Source organism: Gallus gallus, chromosome 3 (genome assembly GCF_016699485.2).
Source record: "Gallus gallus isolate bGalGal1 chromosome 3, bGalGal1.mat.broiler.GRCg7b, whole genome shotgun sequence".
Lineage (NCBI taxonomy): Eukaryota > Metazoa > Chordata > Aves > Galliformes > Phasianidae > Gallus > Gallus gallus.
Window position 1 is genome coordinate 29,967,212 of NC_052534.1, and position 25,048 is coordinate 29,992,259.

Here is a 25,048-nt window from a genome sequence, read left to right on the forward strand (position 1 = left end):
TTCCACGCGACCCCCGGCGGCGGTCGGGGTTCTCTGGGCCCGCGGGCGCCGGCCGGCGTGTGGGAGCGGGGCGCCTTGAGGCCGTGCAGTTCTCCCCCACGGCACCAGGCGGCACTCCGGTTACTCCGAGGGCGCCCATTCCCCACAGTGATGGACACAGACACACGTTTGTCTTTTTATAGAAAAAGGCAACTGTACAGATACATTTACAGAAAGCGGGGGGCAGCCGGGGGCAGGCCGGGCCTGCCTCAGCCGAGCGCTGCCGCCTTCCTCCTGCGGCCCGCGGGGGGGCGGAGAGCAAACAAAGGCAGAATGGGCAACCGGTTACATGGGGGTGGCGGGGAAGAAGCAAAGGGTGCAGATCTCTTTATCTGCTGAGCCACGGTGCTGGCTCGGTGTGCGTGTCTTACGCCCCTCAAACCCTGCGGCCTGGGGTGCGCTCACTGGCAGCACGGGGCTGGCAAGGCCTACCTCTCTACTCGCAGGTAGAGAGACTACCTGCGAGCCTCTCCAGTAGGAGAGAAGCTGCAGTGCGGGGGATTTCCAAGCACCCTGGGAGAAGAGGAGAGCAACTTGCCTGCGATAAGGGCAGGAGGAGGAGTAATACTGGATACCAGCCTTCAGCTCTGCCTGGCGGAGAGAAGGAGGCTCGCAATGGCTTTTGGCCTTGAGCTGGGGAACTTATGCATCACGAGAGGCAGATGGACCTCAGTGAGGTCCTGGGAGTCTTACGCACAGCATGGGGAAGGCAAAGGCACGTAGGCCTAAAGGCATCACACAGCCGGGCATGGCAAGAGCCACGCCAACCCTGGAAGAGTGGAACTGTCCCTGGATGGAACATCTGCTGTGGCGGTGCGATTTGGCAGAGGCAGGAGTGAGGTGTTATCACCCCGCAGCACGGAGGTGTCCAGGGCCTCGGAGGTGGATGCGGAGCCATCTCGGTGTCCCTGCACCCTCTGGGTGCCTCTGCTAGATGAGAATTTGGAACAGGAAGGAGATGGCAGCTCCTAGGGCCAAGCCCAGCGTCAGGAAAAAGGCCATGACTGCTCCAGCTGTCTCTGCTTCATGGGCAAGTACTTTCCTAGGAGAGAAACAGGCGTCAGACTTGTCCTCAGCAATGCATTCCCCATGCCCTCGTTGGAGTTCAACTGAGAGATGGGAGGAGGCCCCAGCAGAGGCAGAAGCAGTGTTCTGCTGCTGCAGAATGGCAAGAAACCCCACCTCACTCCAAGAGCCCGCTTCCACATCACAGACTTATAAAAAAGACAAAATGCTTCTGACAGGCAGGCTGTCTCAAGCTCCAACACGAAGACTACCCACTCCCTGACCCCTATGCTAAAATGCTGCAGCCCACCCAGATCCCAGGGCTGGCCTTGGGCTGCCACCCACGGGTGAAACCAAATTTTCCCCCATCACCAGAGCTTACTCACTTGGGCCCGAAGCACATGCAAAGACTGGCCAGGTAGCCGTTGGAGATGGAGAAGAAGATCATGAAGATGATGTACCAGGCATCGTGAGAGAATATGACGGGCAGGTGGTTTCGGGGTTGCACATTGCACAGCATGAAAAGGGGGATGAAGATGACACGTAAGACCACCATCACTGGCAAGAGGCAGCTGTCCTTCCCGGGCTAGGAGAGAAACACAGGGTGTAGCTGAGAAGTTCCCCATCCCCTGGCATGCCAGCAAGGGCTACAAAGAGGCTGACCCTACTGTGCTGCAGCTGCAGGGGAGGCAAAAGGCAAAGCTTCTGAGAGACTTTCTGCTGCAACAAACTCCAACATCACCAAGTGATGCAAGGGGCAGGTCAGGGCAGCTCCTGAGCCCCTCTGTGCAAGGCTCCCAGACCCACAGCTCCTGCCTGCCATCCTCTGGCACTCGCTGTTCTGCTCCTGCAGCCTCCTGCATGCAGCCCCAAGGTCTCTTCCAGCATCAGTAACAGCTATTTGAGGCTGAGAGTGCTCTTCCCACTGTGATCCTAGTCCTAGTTGTACTCATTAGTCTGTGACTCTCTCCTCAAGCTAGATGTTCACCCAGAGAACGCACAGTTAGTGTGTTCTCATCCCCCAAAAAGAGAGGAAAACTAGCAGGGACTGTTCAGATTTGTTAGCATAGCTGTGAATGGGAAACACTCCCTCCCCAGGATGAAAAGATGGATAAGTTCGATACTGCTTGTTCTTTCCCTACCTCTCTTGGGCTGCATCAGCCTGGAAAGCAGCCCCCTGCTCAGCTGCTGCACTGCTGGGACTGGGTGCAGGACTCGTGGTGAGGAGGTCAGTGTGCAGGGGAGATGGACAGGCCACCAGTCACACCACAGCTGTCCATTGCCCTGAAAATCCCGTCCTTAGCTGACTCGGAGAGCAGCAGTGCTAGAGCCAAAATACAGAGCTGGGTCTGGGATCAACTGCTAAGCCCTTTCTGCAAACAACAGGGAGTGAGGACAGCCTAGTGCACACACACGCAACCTCTTCCTGCTGCAAGCCATTGTACAGGCCAAGGCCAACTGAGGTAAATCCCCTCTGGCACCCCAAGGCCTGCAAACTGGGCTTTAAACAGCTCTCCAACCTCCCACGCCATCCCCCAGCCAAGTGGGGCGAGATCCAGCAATCTGGGAAAGGGATTACGCTTGGACTGTTTTGGACAGTACTGGGAAAGGCATGGATCGAGTTACGGTCTCGCCAATCCCAACAGAGTTTGTGGGTGTGCAAGGTTGGGACAAAGCAAGAGGCACTGTCCCCGTGCTGTCGTGCAGCTAGGATGAAGGCAGTCCCTGGTACAAGATTTGCCTGGCTCTCTCCTGAGTACCCGAGGAAATGAGTACAGCAAGGAAATGATGACAAGAGCCTGTGGTCTGGAGTCAGAGGAAGCCCCCAGCTTCCCTGGAAGTGGCAGCCCTCCTTGGCTGGTATAGCCATGGGACACACTTCATGAACACATGGCAAAGATGATGCCAACTGTTGTGTCTATGGGCAAACCAGCGAGAGCAGCAAGATGTTTTTCTTGCAGAGCAGAGAGCAGGGCCCCAACCAGGGAAATGAGGCACAAACCACACCACAGTCAGACTTTCCATCCAGTGCTGTTTTGGAAATGTCTCTTGCTGGGTCATAGCACCACTGGGGCTGTGGTCTGGACACCAGTCAAGGCAGCCTGCAGCCAAGGCTGGGGGAAGCCAGCAGCCATGGCCAGGGGAGAAGCAGCTCTATGCAGAAGGGCAGCCCAGCACAGCCAGGGCCGGACAGACCCTACATTGCATGCTGCTGTGAGGAGCTTCTCTAAACAAACAGCCTGAACAATAAAGGGGAAACAGCACTTGGGGGGTGGGCAAAGGGGCAGGAAGAGACACAGACAGACCCCTTCCTCAATCACTGCCGTTGTGACTCCCACTGCTCAGCCCAAGGCACAGAGAGATGAGAGCAAGGGACCTAGGCATGGGAGGGGACAGTTCCACGACCTGCATGGTATGGTTCTGCTCTGCTGCCAGGACAACGCTCTTTAAAGCAGCTGTGTACTGTGTGGAGGCCAGAGGTTTTATTTCAAGCTGCCCTGTCTTTCACCCTCTTTCACTGCCGCCATCCTGCCTGGCTGTTTGCATAGCTGGAGTGAAGGTTTGTTTACAGAGGCTGAAATAGAGGAGACAGCTTCATCCAAGCCATGCTGAAAAAAGGCTGGGAGGAGAACAGGACTATACTGTGGCTTTCAGCTCTAACCCTTTCCTTAACCCTCTAGATCTCTGCTTAGGGCTTAAAAACAGAGCAGGAGTCAGCTCTGTGCCTACTTCCTCCTCCGAGCCATGGATGGCAGCCCCAGTGATAGACATGGCCAAAGGGCATGGGGACAGAGAGTGCTCCCTGCCCCCAGCTTACCCATGTGAAGAGGGCAGTAAGACTCCGTCCCATCCAGTCAAAGACATTAAATATCAGGAAGCAGGAGACTGAGACGAAGTAGAGATCTGCAGGAAGGGAAGAAGGTCAGTGAAGGTTGCCCTGGGCCCTCCAGCTGATTGCACAGAGACTCTTCTTCAGGTCTAGGGTCCTCCTAGTTTCCCACTAAGAGCTGCAATGGTCTCCCAGCCAGACTGGTGTCTGCATCCAAACCTTTCATGCACAATGGTCTCCCCTTTCCCTGAGGCACCCCTACTACTTCAAGCCCCACCTTCTTTCCTCCCGTTTAGCTTGCTTCCAGTGTCCTCGTAGCCCACCCCACACCTGGCCTCACTTACCCCATTTGCTTTCCTTTCCAAGGGTAGTGGACACCTTAGCTGTGATGGAAGGAAAGACCCCAATGGTGACGGTGAAGACTAAGCAGACAGACACAGCCATGACCCAAAGCTAGGGAGATAAAAGAAAGAGGCTGGTACCAAACATGGGGCAAGAGACCAGTGCAGGGGTGGTCTCCTCTCCCCAGGCCTTTCTGCACCTGTGTCCATATCCTGACACAAGGAGAAGCACAGGGGATGCTGCCAACTCACAGACCTTCTTAAAAATGGAGATGACCGAGGGCTTCTCATCCGGGTTGTGGACAGGGATGATCTTTGAGTTATTCTGCTCCATCCCATTGGGCTCATCTGCAGGGAGAAACAAACACAAGGCTTAACAGACCTCACAAAGCAAGGGATCTAATTTAGTCCTGTCTCATCCTCTCAGCTCTTTTTCCTTTCTTTTTCTCCTCTCAGCCCCTCACCTTTCTTAATCAAGTCTCTCTTGGTCTCCAGCTCTGCATTGCACACATGGTACTCTGTCTTGTCCTTCATGGAGTAGTACCGGAAGAAATCCTACAGAGACACAGCCACGGAGAACTCAGTCAAGAAAGAAGGTTGCCAGGGAACCGGCACCCGAGACTGTGTTGATAATGGCATACAGTGCAAGATGGACCAAGTATTCCTTCCACTTGCGTCTGATATTGATGCTGCTTCTGCTTACTCAGGGGCCCATTTCCACATTATCCTAAGGATACCACAGGTATCTGAGGTGAGAAGTACCACAGAGAGCTCCTTTGGGACACAGAGCCCTACCCTGACCCAGGAGGTGGAGGCTGGCAGAAGCTGTGGCTGGGGTGCTATCGGGCCGAGATTCTTGTGCAAAGGTCTCATGTCCTCACACTCCTCCCCACTAAAAATAAAGTCTTACCATGCGAGGTAGAAGAACGTAGGAGAAGATGGCCAGCAAAATTGCCACACAAGCCGTGGTGAAGTAACCAATGTAGCTTTCTGGTTGCTGAGCACCAACTGGGAGCACAAGAAAAGAGGAGAGATTGACAAGGAGGAAAAGGAAGAGGATGAAGAACGGCAAGAGGAGCGAGGCTCTGCTGCCATCTCCCACACCAAGAGGGTCCAGCATGACCGCGCCGTCCCTTGTTGACAGTAATGCACTGTCACCTGCAGGGTAGGGATTACTTACTGCTGATACTGATTATCATTGCCAAAGCAGCGAAGATGCCTGCCAAGCCCTGCCCACTCATGATGGGAGCTGTGTAGCTGGCAGGCAGGAGCCCTGCCAGGCCAAAGAGGCTGCCCTGCAGCATGGCGCCGAAGGCTGCAAAGGGAAAGATAAGCAGAGATGAGAAACCAAAGGCAAGGATGAGCTGCACCTCTGTGGGGAGCCAGTGTCACAGCCATGTAGGAGCAGGGAGGGTCCCCAACCTTCTCTTTCCCTTGGGCTCTTCCCCAGAGCCTTACTCACAGTTGATGAAGACAATGCTGACCATGGTGAAGACAAAAAAGGGAAGAGGATCCATGGTGACCTTCACCATAATTGCAGTGATTAAGAACACCAGCCCAATGGCCACCAGGCTGCCCGAGATGCGGATCTGCTGGGGAATCCTGCAAAAGAGGGTGGTGTGGGTGAGGAAAGCCCAGCACCCAGAGGTCTGCAAAGTTCTCTCGCAGCAGTCACAGCCAAACCACAGCACAGAAGAACCAAGTTTTGCCTTTGGACTGAATGGTTTGGCACAGCGTTGAGTCAGGATGTGGGAGCTGGCAAGGGCAAGAATAGGGCAGGGCTCACCGCTGATGGATGAAGGAGTTGAGGCAGGTGAAGATGAGGAGGGGCACCATGGAGCAGAGAGTCATGAAGTTGTCAAACATGGACTGCAGGTACGAAAGGTCTGAGGCAGTGCCCACACTGGTCTGGTTCGAGAGGTGGCTTATGTTCTGTGGATCTGCCAGGCGGTTGATGAAATACTGCAAGGAAAGGAACCAGGTGGAGCTGAGGCGCTGCGAGGCGTCCTCCAAGACAGGTCACCCTTAACCCCTCTCCAGCCCCACACCCAGCCCAGGACCCCTCCTGCCACCTCAGTGCCATGTGTCCCAACCCAACCACCCACACTTCTGCCTCCTGCCTGGTGCTCAGAGGTGGCACAGGATGATCAGTGCCAGGACAAGCCCTCACCTGCCTTGCAGTCATGAAGAAATTCCATGGCAGCAGCGTTCCCAGGCCAAGGATGAAGAAGATCAACCAGACAGCCTTGTACCTGCAAAGGGGGCAGAGAAGTGTGGAGCAGGATGACAGGCAGGGCAGGGGACAGGTGTCACTTCTGGCTGTCTCCAAGCCCACTGTGGAAGGCACCAGGCAGAGAAGGGAGGACGAAATTCACAACTCGGTGTCATCTGTGGGTCCAGTGCTCTTAATAAGCAGAGGAGATTCTTGATAAAGGATGGTACAAAACGTTTGTTACTCTTTCTCTGGCCTGGGCTCCTTTGAGTGGACGTGGCCAAGGGAGGGTTTCCAAGAAGCTGTGAAGGCAGATGACACGCTCCCTGCATGTGGCACCCAGCCACGCAGCGACCCTTGCCAGAGCTGGGAGGGAGCCCCGCCAGCCAGGAACAGCGAGGCCATGTCCCAGTGCTGGGGACTGTTTACAATCCATTTGCTTCAGAAGAATTGATAGAGCATCTTAGGGGATGGATTCCACAGGCAGAGACAGAATAGCTGCTCCCTGCCTCCCGGCCAGAGAGTGCACATCCATAGTGCTGGCAGTGAGACTTGGGGCTCCAAGCCCCCAGGTGCTGAGCCCCACGTTATCCCAGATCTCCCAGTATCCTGAATGTGCCCCCACGCCCACCCCACAGCCTGGCATTACCTATCCTGTGGTCCATCTCTTGTTGTCATCTTGCGTGGTGAGGGTCAGCACGGGTCCCAGCAAGACTCGTAGTGGCTCTCTGTCTGGAAAGTAAACAGAGGGCTTTATGAGGGAATGAGGCCAGGCAGGGGCAGCGCTGGTTTTAACCTGATGGCACGGTTGGCTCCATGGGACTACGCAGCGTCAGGAAACAGCAATAGCATTGCTCAGCAGCTTGGGAGACCTGTGGCTCAGAGCCCTTAGCTGAGGGGTTGTGACACAGAGCTTTACGCTGCTGCTCAGGGGACGCCAAGCCTGTCCTTCCAAAAGGAAACCTGCCCCCACGACATGCCCGTGCTGCTCCACTCCAGCCACCTGCCACTCCACTGCAGGCTCTTAAGGGATTTGTAAGCCTGTGGCTCTGCCCTCAATCCTCAGGCTGTGAGCAAAGCAAATACGCAATGGGCTGTGTCCTTCCCCCCTGCCCTCCCCATGTCCTTGGGGATACGGAGGAACAAAGGACATGTTTTATCCAGTGGTCCCTCAGGTCAGAGCCACACAAACCCTTCTTTTCCACCTACTCCTTCCCTGGGGCTCTAGCAGCCCTTCCTAGGAAAGCCAAGGGCACCCCGGGCACTGCTCTCCCCCCCTCAGCACCCCCAGCTCTGGGCCTGGCCCCAGCTGCCACTCAGCACTGCTTTCCCCATAGCTGGCCACCCTACAGACGCAGCCCCGGGGCCCCTGAGCCAGACCCCATCCCTCGGCCCCCTCCCTACCCCTCAGGCATAGCAGAATCAGCCCCCCTGCAGAAGCCACAGGCCTGCCTTGTCGTTTTCCCTTCAGCACGGCGCAGCGTGGGGCATTCATCCACTTCTTCCAGCAATTGCAGCAGGGCTCCACGTGCTCAACCCCCCGCGCCCCGCTGGCGGTGCCCCCCCCCAGCCGCCTGCTCAGCCTCCCTCCTCTCCTGCACGGCCGTGGGCTGCAGCATCCCTGCCTGCCAGCAGCAGCCTTCCTGCCAGGTAGGGCGGCCGCGGGGGCCGGCACAAAGCAGCATGCTGGGATCTGTAGTTCAAGCAAGGCTCAGCCCACATTAAAGGCAACGGAGGAGCCCGTGTGCTTCCAGGAACGGCTCACATCCTTCACAACAACTGCCTCGCTGAGGAAGGTGGTGAGGGGTGGTGCAGTCCTGCAGGTTGTGCGTGGCAGCAGAGCCTGCCCGCAGTCCCGGCAGCCTGATGCAGCACCCAGCTTCCCGTGTAGGGTAAGGCAGCTCCCATTTGCCCTCGTGAGCTACCGATGCTTCCAGAGAAAATGCAGGAAAATCCCCTCCTGAAAATCCCCTCCTGGCAGCCTGCCAGCATCCCTGCAGGCAGGAGGCAGCCCGCTCCCTGGCACTGGATTAGCAGGGGTGCTGTGAGCGTGACTGTCATCCCCATAGGAAGAAATACTGCCAGGGCCACTTGTTGTCCCTGAGAAACAGGTGGAGAGCCCCAGCGTACCCTGCAGCCCTCAGCAGGCTGCCCCTCACCCGCACAAGGCCCTGGCTCTACTCCCAGACCACCCTCTGGTTTCCCTGGGGTCACAGTGACGTCCTGAGGAGCAGAGAAGGGAGCTCTGCCACAGACATGTGCGGAGGCCGGTGCCAGGGCAAGCCCTAATCACCAATCCCACCCTATGCCCAGTGAATTTGAAAGCAGTGCCTCCCTCCCTCTTCCGCGGCCCCACCATGCTCAGGAGCGCTCAGGTCACGGGGGCCAGAGCCACGTGCCCCTGGCAGCATCCGCAGAGGAGGAGATGGAGGAGAGGGGTCAGGTACCACAGCTGGCAGGCAGCCGGCAGCACGCAGGATGTGACAGTGCTGGAGCAGCAGGCAGGGGCTAATGGGACAGCACTGGGGCTTAAGGAGTGCTTCCGTGGTGCTGCCTTCCCCACTGCCTCCTGCTTCCGTCCTGCAGCAGCAGCCCAGCCCCCTTGGCGGCAATGCCCGGCCGCAGCCTCCTGCCAGCTTTGTTTGTTTTCTGTCTCACTTTGCTAAATGCCTTCTAATTTTTTTTTTTCCACAAAGAGACAATCCCTGCCAAGGGGCACGCGGGTCAGCGCTCATTACGGCAGGAAACACGTCTAGCTGCCAGCTCTTACAAACAACACTACAGTAAACATAAAAGGTCAAACAAAGCAACACAAGCGACAGGTGGCAACGGTGCTCCAACCAGGTGAGAGAGAGCACCTCAACAACCACAAATCCAGAGCAACCCTATGATAACAGACCAGCGATGGTTCTCAGTGCATCCCCAGCACCTCCACGGACCTCAGCCATCTGCCCTGCCCCGAGGGCATGGGAAAGGAGGAGCAGTTCAGGGCCTCTGCACGTGGACATCCCTTTGTTCCTGGGCAAAGAGCAGTTCATCCCATCTTGGAAGTGATGTGTGAGCGGAAGGAGCAACATAAAGAGTAGGAACTGCTAAGCAAACAGCAGCTGTCCCCTTTGCCCACATTCAAAGAATGGGAGAGAGCCCAATTGTAATTGCCTGTTTACTCAGCACAAAAGCTAATGCACATGCTGGGTGACACCTACTATTGGGCCAATGCCTGAGAACTCACAGCAGAGACAGCCATGGCGCAAAACGCCCAACCTCTGCAGAAAAACTGGCACTGCAGGACAGCCACGCCTGCAGGCAGTGGTTTGACACCCAGCTCTGGAGATTTCCCTTCTCAGCATCGCCCTTCTCCTGCCCTGCTGCCTGGCTGATGGAAAGCAGAGGGCATGTCTGGTTTTCCACAGCAGAGCAGTTCCATGGTGGTGGTAGGGATGCAATGTGTCTCCTCCAGCTCATTAAAGCAAAGCCCTTCCTGCCACCTTTGCCATCCCTTGCAAAGGGGCTACAGGCAGGCAAGCTGCAAGCACCTCAGCACCCTCTTGCTGCTGCTTGTGCCAGACCACGTTGTAGGGATGCAGTCGGCACTTCCTACTGGTGCCACCAACATGGGGCAGGGCCAGACGCCTCCCCAGGCTTGCAGCCCGTTCCGGGTCCAGCGGGGTTTACCTGCAGGCAGTGAGCAAGCCTGACACACACGTGCAAGTCACACGAAACCCTGGTGGCTGGGACTCAGCTTCGAGATTCCACCTCCAGCCAGATCCCTTCGTACATCCATAATGAATGCCTGCTTTCTAACACATCAACTTGAGTCTTAGAGAGTTTCCTCATCGACCAATTTACGGTAACACCCAGGCTCCCCTGCCTTGCTCTGGCCGTGCCAGTCTGGTCTCTTCATTTGCAGTCACCATCCCACGAGCCTCCACCTCCAGCTGTGAGCACGCCTGCTGCCTTTCCCAAGAGGCAGAGCTGCATGGCTGCATGTCTCGCTGAGGCACGAGGACCAACTCAAAGGGGGGGGGGGGCATGCCCTGGGGCAGACCAGAGCCCAACAGAGGGCTAAAGTCAGTGCTGACTAAGTATGAGTGGCACAGGCACAGATAACAACTCCCTGACTGCTCTCCCATCTCCGAGCAGTTCCGCTCCTCAGCATGTTCTATGTTTTATAACCCACAGAAGGTTTCACTTCATGAGCTTTTCTACTTCCTTTGCAACTTGGGAGCCCTGCAGCACCCTACGGCCAAAAAATCTCCCGTGGCACAGCACTGCTACGAGCAGTTCTGCCGGGTTCATTCAGATTGGACACACATCGGACCCCTTTTCCATGCCAGCCATGACTCTCCAGGCGCAGATCCCAGCCACCCTGTTCATGAAAACATCATGTTTTCCAGAGAAATTCTATCTCAGTTAGTCATAGGGAAACAGCTCTGTGCCTTTGATCTTCCTTGCTGCTTCTCTCCAAATCTTTTCCCGCTCTCCCAGACCCTTTCAGAGATGGTGGGGCCACAATAGGAGCGGTGGACTGGGCCGATGGCACAAAGCTCTCCTGCTTTCTTTCTGCTTTGTCACTCACAGGGAGTGACAGAGGCAATTTTTCAGGGAGCCGATGTGTTTTTATGACCCTGGCTGCCCACAGAGCTATCCGAAATAATCCCAGGTCTTGCTGCGAATGGCCAGCCCAGGGCGTAATCTTGTCTGCAGGTTTGGGATGATTCTTTCCCCTTGCATATCATTCGAGATTTGTCTAAACTGAATCTCATCTCCCTGCTGCCCGGCTGTTGTAACGCTCCCCTGTGCTTTCTGAAGCTGGCATTTGTCCCCACGAACCTGAGTAATTCGATAGCATCAGGCAAGCCCTGTCAGCTCATTGCTCATTCCCTTTTCCAGGTCACTCATGACTGCTGAAAAAGCATGGGACTGAACGCAGCCATCTCCTTCCACCACAGAAACTGACCACTTACTCCTACGCCCTGCTTCCTGTTTTTCACCAACGTTCAAGCCATGCGAAGACCTTCCCTCCCCTAAAACCTGGGCCAAAAGACCTGAACGCATTTTGCAAAGCTGTGTGCCCAGGGGCTGCTGTGGGCGGGCAGCACAAACATTACCAGCCTGTTTTTCCCCGAAGTTCTTACCAGCCCTTCTTAGAAACCAGCGTCACATTCTCCCCCTCCCGTTCCCCCTTGCATCACAAGGCAGAAAGTACTTCTGCAGCCCCTCTGAGGGCCGTGCACGGTGCACAGTGGTTACCCCTCAGCACCTCCCAGGGAAGCATCCCAGCTCCGGGCACCGTGTCGGCCGGGAGCTCGCTTTACCCTGCCCCCTCCACCCGCTGGGCAAAGGGAAAGCTGCTCTCCCTGGGCCTGCGGCCTCCCCCCTGAGCAGGAGAGAGGTTGGATGTCCCCACTGCCAGCACACGGGGCCGTTATCTTGGCTGCCAGGTGCCACACGGAGGCAGGGGGGCATCCAGCCCTGCGGTATGTTTTGAGCCACGTGCAGCAGTTGGCTGCAGTCCCTTATCAGGGCGGTTCAAGGAGCCCCAAGCAGCTCCCAGGGGCCTCTGGCAGGTACAGCCACCCGGGCACGTGCGTAAACCAAGCCGGAAAGGAGGGCTCTTCTCACACCCTCCATTTACGTGTTTAATTTGACAGGCAAAGCACGCTCTGTCCTCAGCGTGGCAATCACGCCCCTGTGACATGCCTGGCGTCAGGTCGCTCACCTGCCATCAGCAGCACCTCGGTGACAGCATGCACGGTCACTGCTGCCTATAAATTCCTCCTCCTGGCAGCGGCTCCCCACGACCACAGTCCCCACCTCCCTGCTCTGGATGCCAAGTGCGTTTCCAGCCCTGCCACAGAGCTGGCTGAACACAGAGAGCAACACATGGCAAACTGCAGGAAGGAGACCCCAGCAGTGCAGCCCTGCTGGAGAGCACGCACCTGACCCTTCAGCACACCCCATCGCCTGTTCATCAGCCAGTGAATCCCTCCAGGCACCCAAGCAACCCCACAGCAGAGATGGGTGCTGCTGCTTATCATCCCAGCAAGAGCAGCTCCCCAAAGCCGGGTCATCGACCATCCCCCCCATAGCCCAGGGTGGGAGCTTTAATGCCACAATGAGACGCTTACCGGGAAGGCAGGGTGGGTCTCACGCCTGGATCCTGCTAGCTCCAGGGCTCTGGTAAAGCCCCGCAAAGCTCTGAGCAAAGCTCTGAGCAGGCGTTCGCTCCAAGGGCAGCACTTTGGAGATGGGAGTGGAGATAGAGGGCCTGGGGGGGGGAAGGAGTTGGAAGGCACTACGTCATTTCTGCACAGGGAGAGGGAACTCCCAGATAGAGTCGATGTCAGAGAGGCAGAGATAAGCCACTCTCAGGAGAACATCTGCAGGCAGGAACCGGTAGGTCTCTTCCAGACAGCTTCCAGGCAGCAGCCCCTCATACCAGGATGGGGCCAAGGCTTTCTGCAGCCCTGCTCATGGGGGGACACAGAGAGAAGGCAGAGGCAAAAAGCTGACAGCTGACTGCAGCACTGGTTTCCCACTGCCTTCCCTGGGGCACACCAGCGAGACGTAGGCTGGCACCAGCATCTCCCAGCGGAGAAGGCCACTCACGCCACAGCACGGCTCCAGTGTGCTTTGTAGAAGGCTTGGGAAGAGGTCATGGTTTTCCAGGGTTGGGTCGGAAAATGAGATGAATAAAGCCATTTTCTCCCCAGGGTGGAGAAAGGAATTTGCTCAGGGCTCCATTCAATGCATCTGCGGAAACCAATGAAAGAGCAGAGGCTATGGAGAACCATCTCTGGGGTTCCCAAGGCAGTCCTCAGTGCCCAGAGGGGCTGCATGGGTGGGGAGGGAAGGGGAAATGGAGGCCAGGGCCCCACAGAACTCCTGCCACACAACCACAGCACTAAGGAGAAGAGGTGGTGCAGCGGGCACATTGCCCCACATCGTCTCCTGTCTCTTCTGCAGCCAACAACCCCATGGGCTCTGGGGGGATTTTGGGGCAAAGGGGTCATCCCAGGGCCATGGCAGGAAGAGGCACAATGGGAGGAAGCTGGGTTTCCGCTCCCCAGTCACGAAAACCCAATGGGACCCTTGGGGTGAAGTGCAGGACACCATTAATGTAAAAATCAGCTGGGAGCAGAAGGTGCAGCCCCCAGGTGGGAATGGGTCCTCCTTGCTGTGCTTAGTGCAGCAGTGACACAGGACAGCCACCAAGGAGGACAGAGCTGCCCTGGCTGCACCACTGTACGGTTGCCTCCCTGTGGGTCATGCTTGGACCTGCTCCACGGGCATCCCCGGAGCAGAGGGGAGAGCCCTGAGGAGGAAGCATGTGGCAACAGGGGTGAGGCAAATACCCGCGGCCAGACAGGTCTGGAGATAAGGGTGAAGGCCAGGCACGAAACCCAGACGGGCTGGGTCAGGAGGGAGCCCCAAGGCTGGGGAACGAGGTGGGTGAGGTGAGCTTCTCCATACAGCTCCTCCTCCTGGGGCTGTAGGGCTACATCCACCAGCGAGACCACGAGCAGGACTCAGGAGGCCGCCCGGCCTTGGGCAGCCTGCAGGGCGCTGGGACAGGCAGGGGAGAGGCTCCCTTCCTTGCTGCAGGACAGAAATACACGCGGTATTTTGGGTGCCCTGGAGCCAGCTCAGGGACACATGCCCTGGTTGACCGCTGCATTCGGCACCCGATGCCTGCAGCCCTGCTGGAAATGGGATGCCAGGCAGGCAAGCAGGTTTGGGCAGCCGCTGCGGCCCACGCGATGCTGCTGCCAGCTACCAGGATCAGCTTACTCCTTATAGGGCCACAGCACCTCGCACACCCTGAGCCATCCTCAGCTGCTCACTGTGGCCATTTTGTGATGGCCGGGGACGCGGTGGTGGCACAGCCATCTCCATGAGAGTGAGGGCAACGTGCAGCCAGAGCATCGCTGGCTCAAGGCGGACACAGGACACATCCTCTGGAGGAAATAAGTCAGAGAATAAACCTCCCACTCGGCCGTGGGACAGGATAGCCTTTGTGCCAGTGGGGCAGGGCAGGGTGGCGGGCAGCTTCCTCCCACCTCTGCCCAAATACCAGAAAAGCAGCACCTCGGGCTCTCTCCCACAAGCAGCAGAAATAAACACGGCCACAAGACAGGGACAGGCAGGGCACAGCCCCTCTGGTCGCCACCACATCCCTGCAGGAAGCTGCCGCCCAGCACAGCGCAGCCTGGCTGCACCACGAGCACCCCCAGGGGCACCGTGCCCAGCCTGTGGCCAGCCCTGATGTTGCTCATGCAGGAACAGCACTTAGAGAGAAATACATTATCGCAGACAGAATGTTATGTCTGGTGTTGGCTCACAGGGCTGAGCCCGCCTCTGAGCCTCCTCAGTGCTAATGTGGGGAGGGGGGGGGGAGAGAGGGCAGCTGTGAGACCTGCTGCTGGGAAGGCCCATGAGGGTGTATGAAGGTGGGAAGGAGGAGCCGCGGTGGAGGGTGGATCTCTTCCTAATAGCTCAGCTGAGCCGCAGCTGGAGCACAGCCTCCCACAGCTGTGGGTAACGCAGCCCTTCTCGGAAGGATGGCGCAAGGAACCAACCAACGCAACAGCTACAAGCACTGCACAACACCTGCAGGGCCCAACTGTCTGAGACCGCACAGCCCTCAGCACGGCACAGCACTCCTCTCCCACAACCCTGAGCTCCCAGCCACAGTCATCCACCCATTCCCCAGGAACACTCCCCAGGGTTTCCCCAAAAACACCCTCAGACCCAGCTGCACGCCCCGAAGCCCTCACTGCATTCATGCAGTAGCAGAAGAAGTTTGCAGGGTACTGCAGCCCTGCCAAACGGAGCACTGGGTACCACCTCAGCCCATCCGCACCCGCCGCCCTGCTCCTCGCCACGTGCCTCCCCTCGAGGCTCCACGGGCTGCTTGCTGAGTGCATTTCCAGCTGTTGATTGCCGATGCTGGTGCTGGAAACTTCACAGCGAGGCGCTTTCCCATCAGGCAAGTCCTAAAGGAAATGAACTACAACAAATCCCAGTGGCATCGATGGGAAGAAGGCAAAACTGCGGCAATCAGCCCGGCTTCCTGCTGACTGCTCCAGCGGGCAGTGAGACTGCCTGCTCAACATGCAGCTAGCGGCTGTTCCCTGCCCTGCACAGCAGCAGGAACAGCAACAGGCTGATAGAGATGTCAGCTCGGTGCTGGGAGCGCTCAGGAAGATGTGCGGAGGTCGGTGGAGTTTGCACTTTGGGGTCAGATTGAATTAGCAACAGAAGCAAGCAAACAGTGCTCTGCTGACATTAAGAGTGGGTTTTGCAGTTTCCCTAACAATTCCCAAGGCCTTGGCTTTTATGCTGGATGAGAAATAACCGAGATGAGCGCTCATCCCAGAAAAGCACCGGAGGGTGCTTGCCAGCCTCCCAAAGGCCCCGCTCAGGGCTGTGCCCACCAGGGGACGTGGCTGCTCCCGGTGCCCCATCACTGTATGACTGCAAGCCCCGTCCCAACCCGGGAACTGAGCAGAACGGGGCAGTGAGGGCTGCAGCCATGGGCATGCAGGTGCCCTGCGCTCCGCACCCTGGTTTCCTCCCAGCCCACGGGAAGGTCACAGCAGGGCAAAAACAAAGCCCGTGACTTAGCTTCAAAGAGGAGGTGGCTCATTAACAACATCTCACCCTGAGATAATGAGAGCAGGGATGCCACGATGGGGAAACGATGCCAGCGGTTAATCATGCGGCGCAGGGAGGAACAACAGCTGAAGGATATCCTTCTACCGCACGAGCCAGGTCCATTTCCTGGGCCAGGATGCAGTAAGCTTCATCCTCACCTCCCTTCCTCCTCACTCTGGGTGCCCAGCGCAGCCCTCCAGCATCTTCTCAGTGAACTGAGAGCGAGCCAAGCTGGGAGCAAAAGGCAGCAGTGGCGCTCAGGAGGATGCAGGCGTGACTTGAGTATCACTGCCGTACCACACAGCTCTCGGACAGCCGCACAACCAGAGAGGAAAGCACCCCGTGCCATCACGCCCCGGGTCAGCTCTGCAGACTGAAGCAGATCCAAAGGAGCACGAGGCAGCCCGGCAGCCCGCAGGAGCCGGGAGCGGAAACAGCGCCGCCAGACTGGGATGCTCTGCTGCAGGGGAGTGGGATTTCCCGCGGCGGCATCCACGCAAGTCCCCTCAATTGTGTCCGATCGCCACAGGCGACTGCGGGGCATCCCAGCTGCTTCCTGCTTCACAGCAGCGAGGAAGCGCGTCCAGCTGTGGCCGACAGCTGCACGAACCCCTCCTGCTGCCCCCAGCCCTGGGAACGCGCGGGGCCGAAGGATACGGGCTCGCTCGTGCGATCAGATCCCACATCCCTCGGGCTCGGCCCCCGCCTCTTCCCACAGCACCGCAGCTCGGCCGCCCGTCTCCAAGCCTGGGGAGTAACCGCGGAGGCGGGGAGTGCGGCACGGCAGAGAGCGCGCGGGGCTCTCCGTGCTCCTGGACCAAACGCCGATTCGCTCAGGAACACGCACTTGTTGGCTCTTCCCGTTGCACGCTGCGGCCGGCCGCGAGCATCTCCTCTCGCAGCACCGAGCAATTCCGCTCGGGGCTCGGCGCGAAGAGCTGCCAGGCCGGGAGGATGGAGGGGAGGGGGGGGGTTGGAGGCAGCACGTGGAGCCCGGCGGCACGTGGTCCCGGACGCGCCTTCCCGCGGATCGGGGCGCTGCCCGAGAGCCGCGCGGGCTGCGGGACGCGACCCCGGGGGAGCTCCGAGGCGCAGCCAGGCGCGCGCGGGGCCCGGGACACCGGCGGCACGCGGGGCGCCCCCACGGCACCCGCTGAGGCGCTTCTCGCTTTGCTCCGCCGAGAACTACGGAAGGGAAGTCGGCGCTCCCGCGCGAGGGAAAAAGCCCCGCGTTCCGAGCGGCGGCCAAAGCGCCGAGCATCCCTCGCGGCCGCTCGCCCCGACCCCCTCCCCGCCCCTCACAGCCGAGTCCCCGCCGCCCCGGCCCGTTCCGGCTCTCCGCCCGCTCGGAGCAGTCTCCTCCTCCCCGTTTTACCGCCTTCCGCGCCGGACGGGGGCCGGGCCGGGCTCCGCCGTCAGCGCCACGCGGTCCCCGCTCCGCCGGGGCTCCCTCGGGCCCGAGCGCGGACGCGCGACGTCGGCGGCCCCGGCCGCCCGGTCGCCCCCGGCACCCACCTGCAGCGCTCCGCTCCGCGCCGCCGGACGGCCGCTCCTCCGCGCCGCACGGCCCTACCCGTGGGCCCGCCCGCTAAGCCGGCCCTCCCCCTTCGCACCGCCCCCGGAGGCCCGCGGGACGCCCCCCGGCACGGGGCCGGCGCGGCGAGCGGGGCGCGGCGGAGCCCGTCGGGTTTTGCACGCTGGCGGAGCGCCGGCGGTGAGCGGCCGCCCCGCGCCCGAAGCAGCGCGGCGCCCGCGTGTCCGGCGGCGGCTCCGGGCCGCTTTTTCCAACGTGCCCGTCGTGCGGGCGCGCGCAACCCGTAGTAATCAATCGGCGCGGAGACCTTCGCCGTCGTTCGAAGCCTCCTTAAGCTTTTGCTTAAGTGCCAAGGTACGTTCTCGACGAGGGCACTTTGTACGCGCGCGTATCGAGGTTGCGCGTCTCAGGTGCGGTGTTTCAGGGCGCTGCTGCTCCCAGCGCTCCCACCTCCCGCCCCACCACGCAGCCGCGGGCGGGGACGGCAGCCTGGGAGCCCGCTCCCGGTGCTTCTGCGTTAACAAACAGAACGTTCCCTGCAGGCAGCCGTCAGCTCGGCTTAGAAATTACAATTGGAAATGAGACGCCGCCGAGCGTTGCAGCAGATTCCCCACGAGCCCTCGGCACGATGCGGCTCCCCTCGGAACCGCGGCCAAACGCGACGCTTTCATTTCAAACCGGACCCGCCAAACACCTCCGTGCGAGCAAAAGCCCTCAAAGGAAAAGGCGGTGGTGACACCGGCGCCTCCGTCGGGAGCTGCTCCCTCCCTCGCCCCGGTGGCACACGTCGGCCATCTCTGTGTTTCCGAAGGACGCGCTGAGCAGGCGGCACACGGCGCTGCCGGATAACAGGGCAGGAGCCGCCTCGCACCGGGAGATCCGTATCAGACCAAATTAAATTTAAAAGCTCCCATCTGCAATTAGGCTCCTGCGGCGACTCGCGGGCAACGAATGACACATCCCTGCCCGCGGCTGCCTTTCCCGGCCTGCCTTCCCCGGCAGCCCCGCTCGGGAAGGCGTTGCTCGGGGCGAGCTGCGGGCTCAGCCCCGCTCTCCTCTCCCTGCCCTCCCCCAGCGGAGTCAAGGGGAAAACACGAGTGAGCGTCACCCCAAAATGCATAGAGGGGGAAAAAAGCAAAGCAGAAGCTGCAGTGGCACTGCTTTGGGATGCCCAGCAACACCCATCCAGCTCTGAGATCTGCTGCACTGCTGGCTACGGGGCTACGTGGGCTCTGGGGGATCTGGGGTGGCCTTCATATCGTGCTGGCCCGGGCCCCGTGCCTCCAGCTAAGGAGTCGTGCTTGCAGCACAAGCGAACATTTGAGCGTCAATAAGGTGGTAGTGTTATTTATAGACTCCTATCTGAGCTAAAAGCTACGGGAATCGATGCCCTGCAGATGAGGGCTTCCAGGATCTGGTGGTGATAAAGTTCTCGGATGCTGCCAGGAGACGAAGCACCACCACATCTCCTCTTAGCCCGATTTTCCATTACATCTCTGCGGGAGGAGCAATGGGTGCAGCTGCTTCACCCCAGGCTGCCAGCAGCAGCGTGCACAGCTCTTGCCATCACCAGCGTGATGGATCACACGTTGCCTAATTCCCTGCTCTGCCCCTCACCACGTTCCCAGGTATGTGGGAGAGCACCCGCTAACGGCCAGCCTTGAGCTCAGGGATGCCCCAGGACACAGCACTGTCGCCCTGCTTCTCATCTCAGAGGGCTGCTGCGGCCTCCAGGTGAGCACAGCCAACTGCAGCGGCGATGTGCGGCGGTGCCCCAGCGTGTGGCCTTGGGGCAGACCCAGGGAGACGCCTCCTTCCACGAGGGGCTGCGCTGAACAAACCCAAACCCACGTGGACCAACGCACGCCCAGCTGCGGGGCCGTGCTGCTTTGCTCCATCCTGCCTGGGTGCGGTGGCTGTGCAGGGCGCTGCTCCCGAGCAAGTCTGGCGTTGCCAAGCTCACACAATAACTCAGCTCCCAGGAGAAGCCAACAGCTGAGGAAAGGGCTCCTGGCCCGAGCCAGGCACAGCTGGTGCCTCACCCAGCAGCCAGTACGAGCACCACAAATGTACCACAGCACCGCGGCACATGGAGCACAGAGCAGTGCCAGGCTCACAGCACTCCCCTCTCCATAGAGCAGCGTGCTGCCAAAGTGCTGCTGCTGGCAGATCACTGTGCTGTTGGAGCAGAGGGAAGGCAGGCAGCGGAGCCTCTCCCTTAAAGAACATAGGATTCCAGCGGTGCTGCTCGACTGGGGGAGCGTTCCTTCCCAAACCTCAGCTGTGTACCCCAGGCAGACCAACGCCGTCACCTGGAGCCCCATTTGCACGCTGTGTCCACAGCTGGTTTTCAACGGGAGAATAAATAGGAGAAGCGCTCCCCTTTGAGACACGCCTGCTGCCAAGCATTGCACAAAGCTGCCTTTTTTTTCCCCCCTTGCAGCAACTCCCTCCTTCCACTGAAGCGACCAAATCCAAGCAGGCAGGCAAACAAACAGCTGCTTTTGAAGGCGAGAGCGAAACGTGACGTTCGTTCCAGGCTGTGGTAATGCATCACATGAGCTGGAGAAGTATTCTTTGTGCCTCTTGGGCAAAACGTGAGTTTTGGAACCCGAGGAGCTGGTTGCTGTTTGTATGCACCCCACGTCCCAAGGAGCCTTCCCACTTGGTGCCCACGCCGAGCGTTCCCCCAGAGCTCTGCAGGCGCTCCGCAGCCATACATTCCTTAACCCACCCCCTCCTCCTGCAGGATGCCATCTCCTTTCCTCTTCATTTGACACAGACAAGAAGCCGAGGTAGCGTGAGGACACAGGCTGTGGGTAGGCAGGGAGCGGGGAGCCGCGTGCCGTCCTGCGCCCATCCCACAGCCACGCTTTCCGTCCCAAATCCAGTGCCCAACACAGGGCCGGGCCGCAGCCTCCCGCTGGGAACTGGACGACAGGCTGCTTTGGCTCTGGGGTGCCCAGATGATGCCCGGCACGGCAGCTGTGGGCACGGAACTGTTGGGGCGCTCCTCTTGCAAAGGGCCTTTTGTAGAAGCGAGAGCAGCCCCGGCCACCTGTACTGCCCGCAGGCTGCTAGCAGGAAGCAAGCAGGGCCATCAAACTCAGCAGGCGTGTCGGGGGCACCTCCGGCCCCCCGGGCACACACGGCTGGTTTGTTCTGCCCGCTGCTCAGCGGGGATGGGAGGAGCCGGCTCCTATCCTGGGCCAAACCCTCTGGCAGCGCTCGGTGAGCTCGCAGCCACCCGTGAGGCTGTACCCACGGAGTGGAGAGGCAGCAGGATTAGCAGGCAGGGCAGGAGCAGATTAGTGGCCGTATCCAGGTCTGCACACGTGTGACAGGGCAGTAGGGCAGAGCCACGAAGGGAGGAGCGTGTTCATCGATCACATGGAGGAAAACCCTACAGGCTACTGGAAATCAGTTATAATGCAACTGCCCGCAGCAGCCCTGCATGCCCTAGAGGTCCCCAGCCCACCGCTGAACTCAGTGCAGGCTTCCTTCATCAGTCCCTTAGGGACAGAGCTCTCCTGTCACTGCCTGGGGATACCTATTTCAGGGAGCTATGCTCACCTGTGTGCCACGGTCCCATCCTACACTGCAGACCCAGGCTGTGCCGTCACCGCTGGCAGGGGGCTGCGCTGTCGTCCCACTGCCCCTTCCTGCTGCTGGACCTGCGGGACGTGCGGGCAGTGCTGCTGAAATGGGGCCGTGGGGGCCTTTCCACTTCAGCAAGCACAAACAAACCCCATTGTCTGCTGGCTCAGCAAGGGGCCCGGGCGCGTGTGGGGCTCCAGCCTCATCTGTCAGCCTGAGGGGAGGCCCGGGGTGTCCCCAAGGCAGGGCAGCACTGCTGGAACATGGGGCTTCAGCGCAGGCTGGGGGCACAAATCCTCTGCCAAAGCCACTGCCAAGGGTCTCCCTTGCTGCTGCCTCCTGGATGCGGCCCTTTCCACAGCAGTTCCTCCATTCCCATTCCCTTTCCACACCCCTGCTCCCCTCTACAGCTCCACTGACCCTTTGCTCCCTCTGCAAGCATTTACTGCCTAATGGCAGCTATTAAACAGAGCCACAGGGCAGCTGGTTACTGAATGACAGCCACCACACCACGGGTATAGCACTGTTCTCTATTCCACTGCGGGCATCTTCCACCTGCAAGGAGCTGGGCTGAGACCTTGGGAAATACGGGACAACACACAGTGTGGGCTCCTGGTTACACAAGTCAACCCCTGTGAGATGCTCCGAGGCATTGGGAAACCACAGCCCCGGGGCCAGCAGAGTGCCCCGTCCCATGAGGCCACCACGCTCCTTGCCCCAAGTGTCCTTGGCAGCAGCGTGGCCATACAAACCCGGAGTGGGTGGCCCACTGCTGCGGTGCCCAGGGTCACATCCAGCCCTTGGTGGCAGCGCCAACACCCCGTGAAGGAGCAGAGCCGCTGGGGAAGGAGCCCGATGGCGCCCAGCCATGCTTGTAAAATGCACCTGGGGAGCTGGGAAAGGGATGACCTGCCAAGCAGAAGGGTCAGCTGCTGCCACGCGGTCCCCTCCCTGCCCAAAGCCCATCCACACCGAGTGACAATCAGGAGCCATGCCTTCCCAAGGCACAGGGACAGCGGGCAGGGCCACGTGTGGCTTTCAAGGAGTGCCATCACGGCCGGATGCTGCTCACCCACCATGGGGTTCTTAGGGACGGCGCCACGGGGACCGCAGGGACCAAAGGGATGGCACCACAGGGACTGTGGCACGCAGCCACCTGCAGAGAGGCAGCTCCCGGGAGCTCTCCTAGCAGTGCCTGCCCCAGGCTGAACCCCGCCTGATGGCTGCTGGCTGCCGAGGAGGAATTCGGCTGTGTAAACGCCTGGCACAGCTGAGTGGATCCTGTTTGAAGAAGGAAGCCTGCGCTGTCATGCTTTCCCCTCCGGGCAGATCAGCGGTGGCTGAACGCTCCCAAACATCTCCTGGGGAGTTGTGCAGAAGGGCCCTTTCCCACAGCTCCGGCACACGGGCCGCCCATTATTCCCCCCGCTGCCAGCCGAGCTCGCCTGCGTTCCCAGCCCATAAGAAGGCCCCGGGGCCAACCGGCGGAGCGCAACAATGGGACAGCAAAAACAGCACAAAGCCGTGGCCAGGCGCCGAGCAAACCGAGCGCCAGGGAACGGGGGAAAGTCTACGCTCCCCATCAGCTATCCCATGGCCTCCGTGGCCCCGGTGCAGAGTGCGCCCTTGCTCAGGGGATGCGCTGGGAGATGGAAATGCGCAGGGGTGCCACCAGGGTTTGGCGTGCGGGTGAGGAGGTGAACGGAGCGGAGCACGGGGTGCCTCAAAAGAACAGCACCTGCTTCTCCCTGGGCGAGGGATGCTGGGTACCAGGCTCACCGCGGCCCCGTTCCCGGCTCCCGTTTAAGCCGGGAGCCCCGCACCCAACCCGCGTCCCGCCCCTCATCCCGCGCACGGCGGGGACGCGGGGCGCTGCCGACCCCGGGGCACGGCGGCCCCGAACGCACGGAGGAGCGCGGCCCGGTGCTGCCCTCTGGCGGCCGCGGCCGGCGGTGCGCCCTCCCGCGGAGCCTCGGGGCCGGGAACCGGGAGCGGTGCGGCGGGGGCTGAGGACTCGGCGCATCCGTCCTCGGCTGCTCGGGACTCGCAGGCGGTCTCCAGGGAAACAGCCTGCCCTTCCTACTAAAGTCCCAAAGCCAGGCGATCTTTCTGACAGAACAGAAGGCGAGAGCGGCCCCCGCAGCAGCGCTGTCGGCTTCCCGTGAAATCCTCCTTCCGAGGAGGAGCCGAGGGCGCCGCCCGCTCCTTGCCTTTTCCAGTCCCCGCGGGATCCGGCATCTCCAGAAGCTCGCCTGCCTTTCGCTGGTGCGGCGACCGGGTTTGCGGAGCCGGGGAGCTACGCCGCCTCTGGGATGCGGTGCCGGGGCCGATGGGATCCCCGCAGAAATTCCCAGCTCCCCGAGCGGCCGGCGAGGTCCCCGAACGGCAGCCGTCCCGCTCGGCCTTCGAGCTCCGCCCTACGCGGGGTCGGGACGCTGCGATCCGACGGCCTGCTGGCCCGGGCGTCGCACCGGGAACGGGGACGGCACTCGGGGAGGACGGAGCGGTGGGAGCGGTGCCAGGGCTGAGGGAGGGCGCTCAACGGGCAGCTCGCAAATAAAAAGGTCAGGGGACACGGCGTGCTTGCGAGCTCGTGGGGCTGCCGAGTTCCGAGCGGCACACGGAGGGCTCCCCGCTGCTCCCCGGGAGCACGCACACACACACACACACACACACACACGGGAACTGCCCCAGCACGGCTAGAAGCACGCTGGGGCCCAGGAGCCCGTCGGGCAGCCCTCGACCCCGCAGCACCCCGACGTCTCAGCGCCGCGGCACCCCCGCCCTGGGGGCACGCGTGCTTGCGTGCTTACGTGCTCGTTCCGGGGCTGTAGGGCTGCGTCCCGCTGCTGCCGGCGGACCCCGCGCAGGCAGCAGCGCCCGCTGCGGTCGCCGGGTCCTAACGCTGCCCCGCGCCAAGGACACGCGGCGCGGGACGGCCCTCGGGTCGGCTGCGGCGTCCTCGTCGGAGCGGGGCCGCGGAACCGCGCGGCCCGGCTCAGGCCCGGAGCGGAGGAGCGCGGCGGGGCTCGTTGCGGGCCGGGGGCGCCGTGACCTTGCGGCGGGGCGGCCCCGCAGCCACGGCGCGGCTCCCGGCGGGGCTCTCCGAGCCGGCTCCCTCTCCGCTCCCGGGGGAACGCCGCGGGGCCGCCGCCCGCCCCCCTCCCCCCTCCGTTACCTCCGGGCTCGGGGACGATCCCTCCCGCTGCGGCCCCCCCGCCGCTCCCCGGGCTCTGGCGGCGGCCAGCTCGGCGCGGCTCCCGGCGGCTCAGCAGGTGGAGGGCGGCTGCGGGCGGGCGCGGATTAGCGGGGGGGAAGCGGCGTCTGCCATAGGAACGACGAGCGGCATTCGTCAGCGGGGCCCAGCGCCGGGGCGGGGGAGAGGGGAGAGCGGGCGGGGGGACGGCGCCCACTCCGCCGCGTGCCGTGCGCGGCGCGCCGCGGGCGCCGGCTCTGCCCGCGGTCAGCGGGTGTCACGGCCGTACCGGACCCGGGCCGTCGCGGGCCGCTCGCTGCGACACACGGACCGGGGGGGTGGGGGGGGGGACGGCCCTCCGCCGGGCCCCCCGGCAGCTCCGGAACGAGCCGACACCTGCCGGGTTGCGCGCTCCGGCACCGCGCTGGCCGCCGCCCGGCGCATCCCTCAGCCCCGCGCGGCTGCTCTCTTCCCATTAAGGCAGCGGAGCGCGCACGGGCCGAGAGCCGGAGCCGAGCGGGGGCCGCGGCCTCGACGTCTCCCGCCTCCTCTCAGCCCCACGAAGCCCCCCTCGCCGTGCCCGGCCGCAGCCGCGGGGACGGAGCGGGGCGCTGGGGTGGGGGGAGCGGCTCCC

At 61.0% G+C, this 25,048-nt stretch overlaps 1 protein-coding gene across 16 annotated transcripts; it reads right to left on the reverse strand.

The window, feature by feature from the left end:
- Positions 1–163: 163 nt before the first annotated feature.
- On the reverse strand, positions 164–25,032 carry SLC29A1 (solute carrier family 29 member 1 (Augustine blood group)). 16 transcript variants are annotated; one of them, XM_046939228.1, is made up of 13 exons: positions 24,811–25,032; positions 7,077–7,159; positions 6,386–6,467; positions 6,002–6,177; positions 5,678–5,817; positions 5,396–5,530; positions 5,126–5,223; positions 4,680–4,770; positions 4,472–4,563; positions 4,219–4,327; positions 3,863–3,948; positions 1,431–1,630; positions 164–1,081 (listed from the first exon to the last, which is right to left on the reverse strand). In XM_046939228.1, the coding sequence occupies exons 2-13, from the start codon at positions 7,103–7,105 to the stop codon at positions 970–972; spliced, it is 1,350 nt and encodes a 449-aa protein (XP_046795184.1). In that variant the 5' UTR covers positions 7,106–7,159; positions 24,811–25,032; the 3' UTR covers positions 164–969. The 16 variants fall into 16 exon arrangements, with proteins under 16 accessions (XP_046795184.1, XP_040553761.1, XP_015139272.1 ...); XM_040697827.2 differs by lacking the exon at positions 24,811–25,032 and adding an exon at positions 24,397–24,572 and having other exon boundaries at positions 7,077–7,155; XM_015283786.4 differs by lacking the exon at positions 24,811–25,032 and adding an exon at positions 24,397–24,572.
- Between the last annotated feature and the right edge of the window lie 16 nt (positions 25,033–25,048).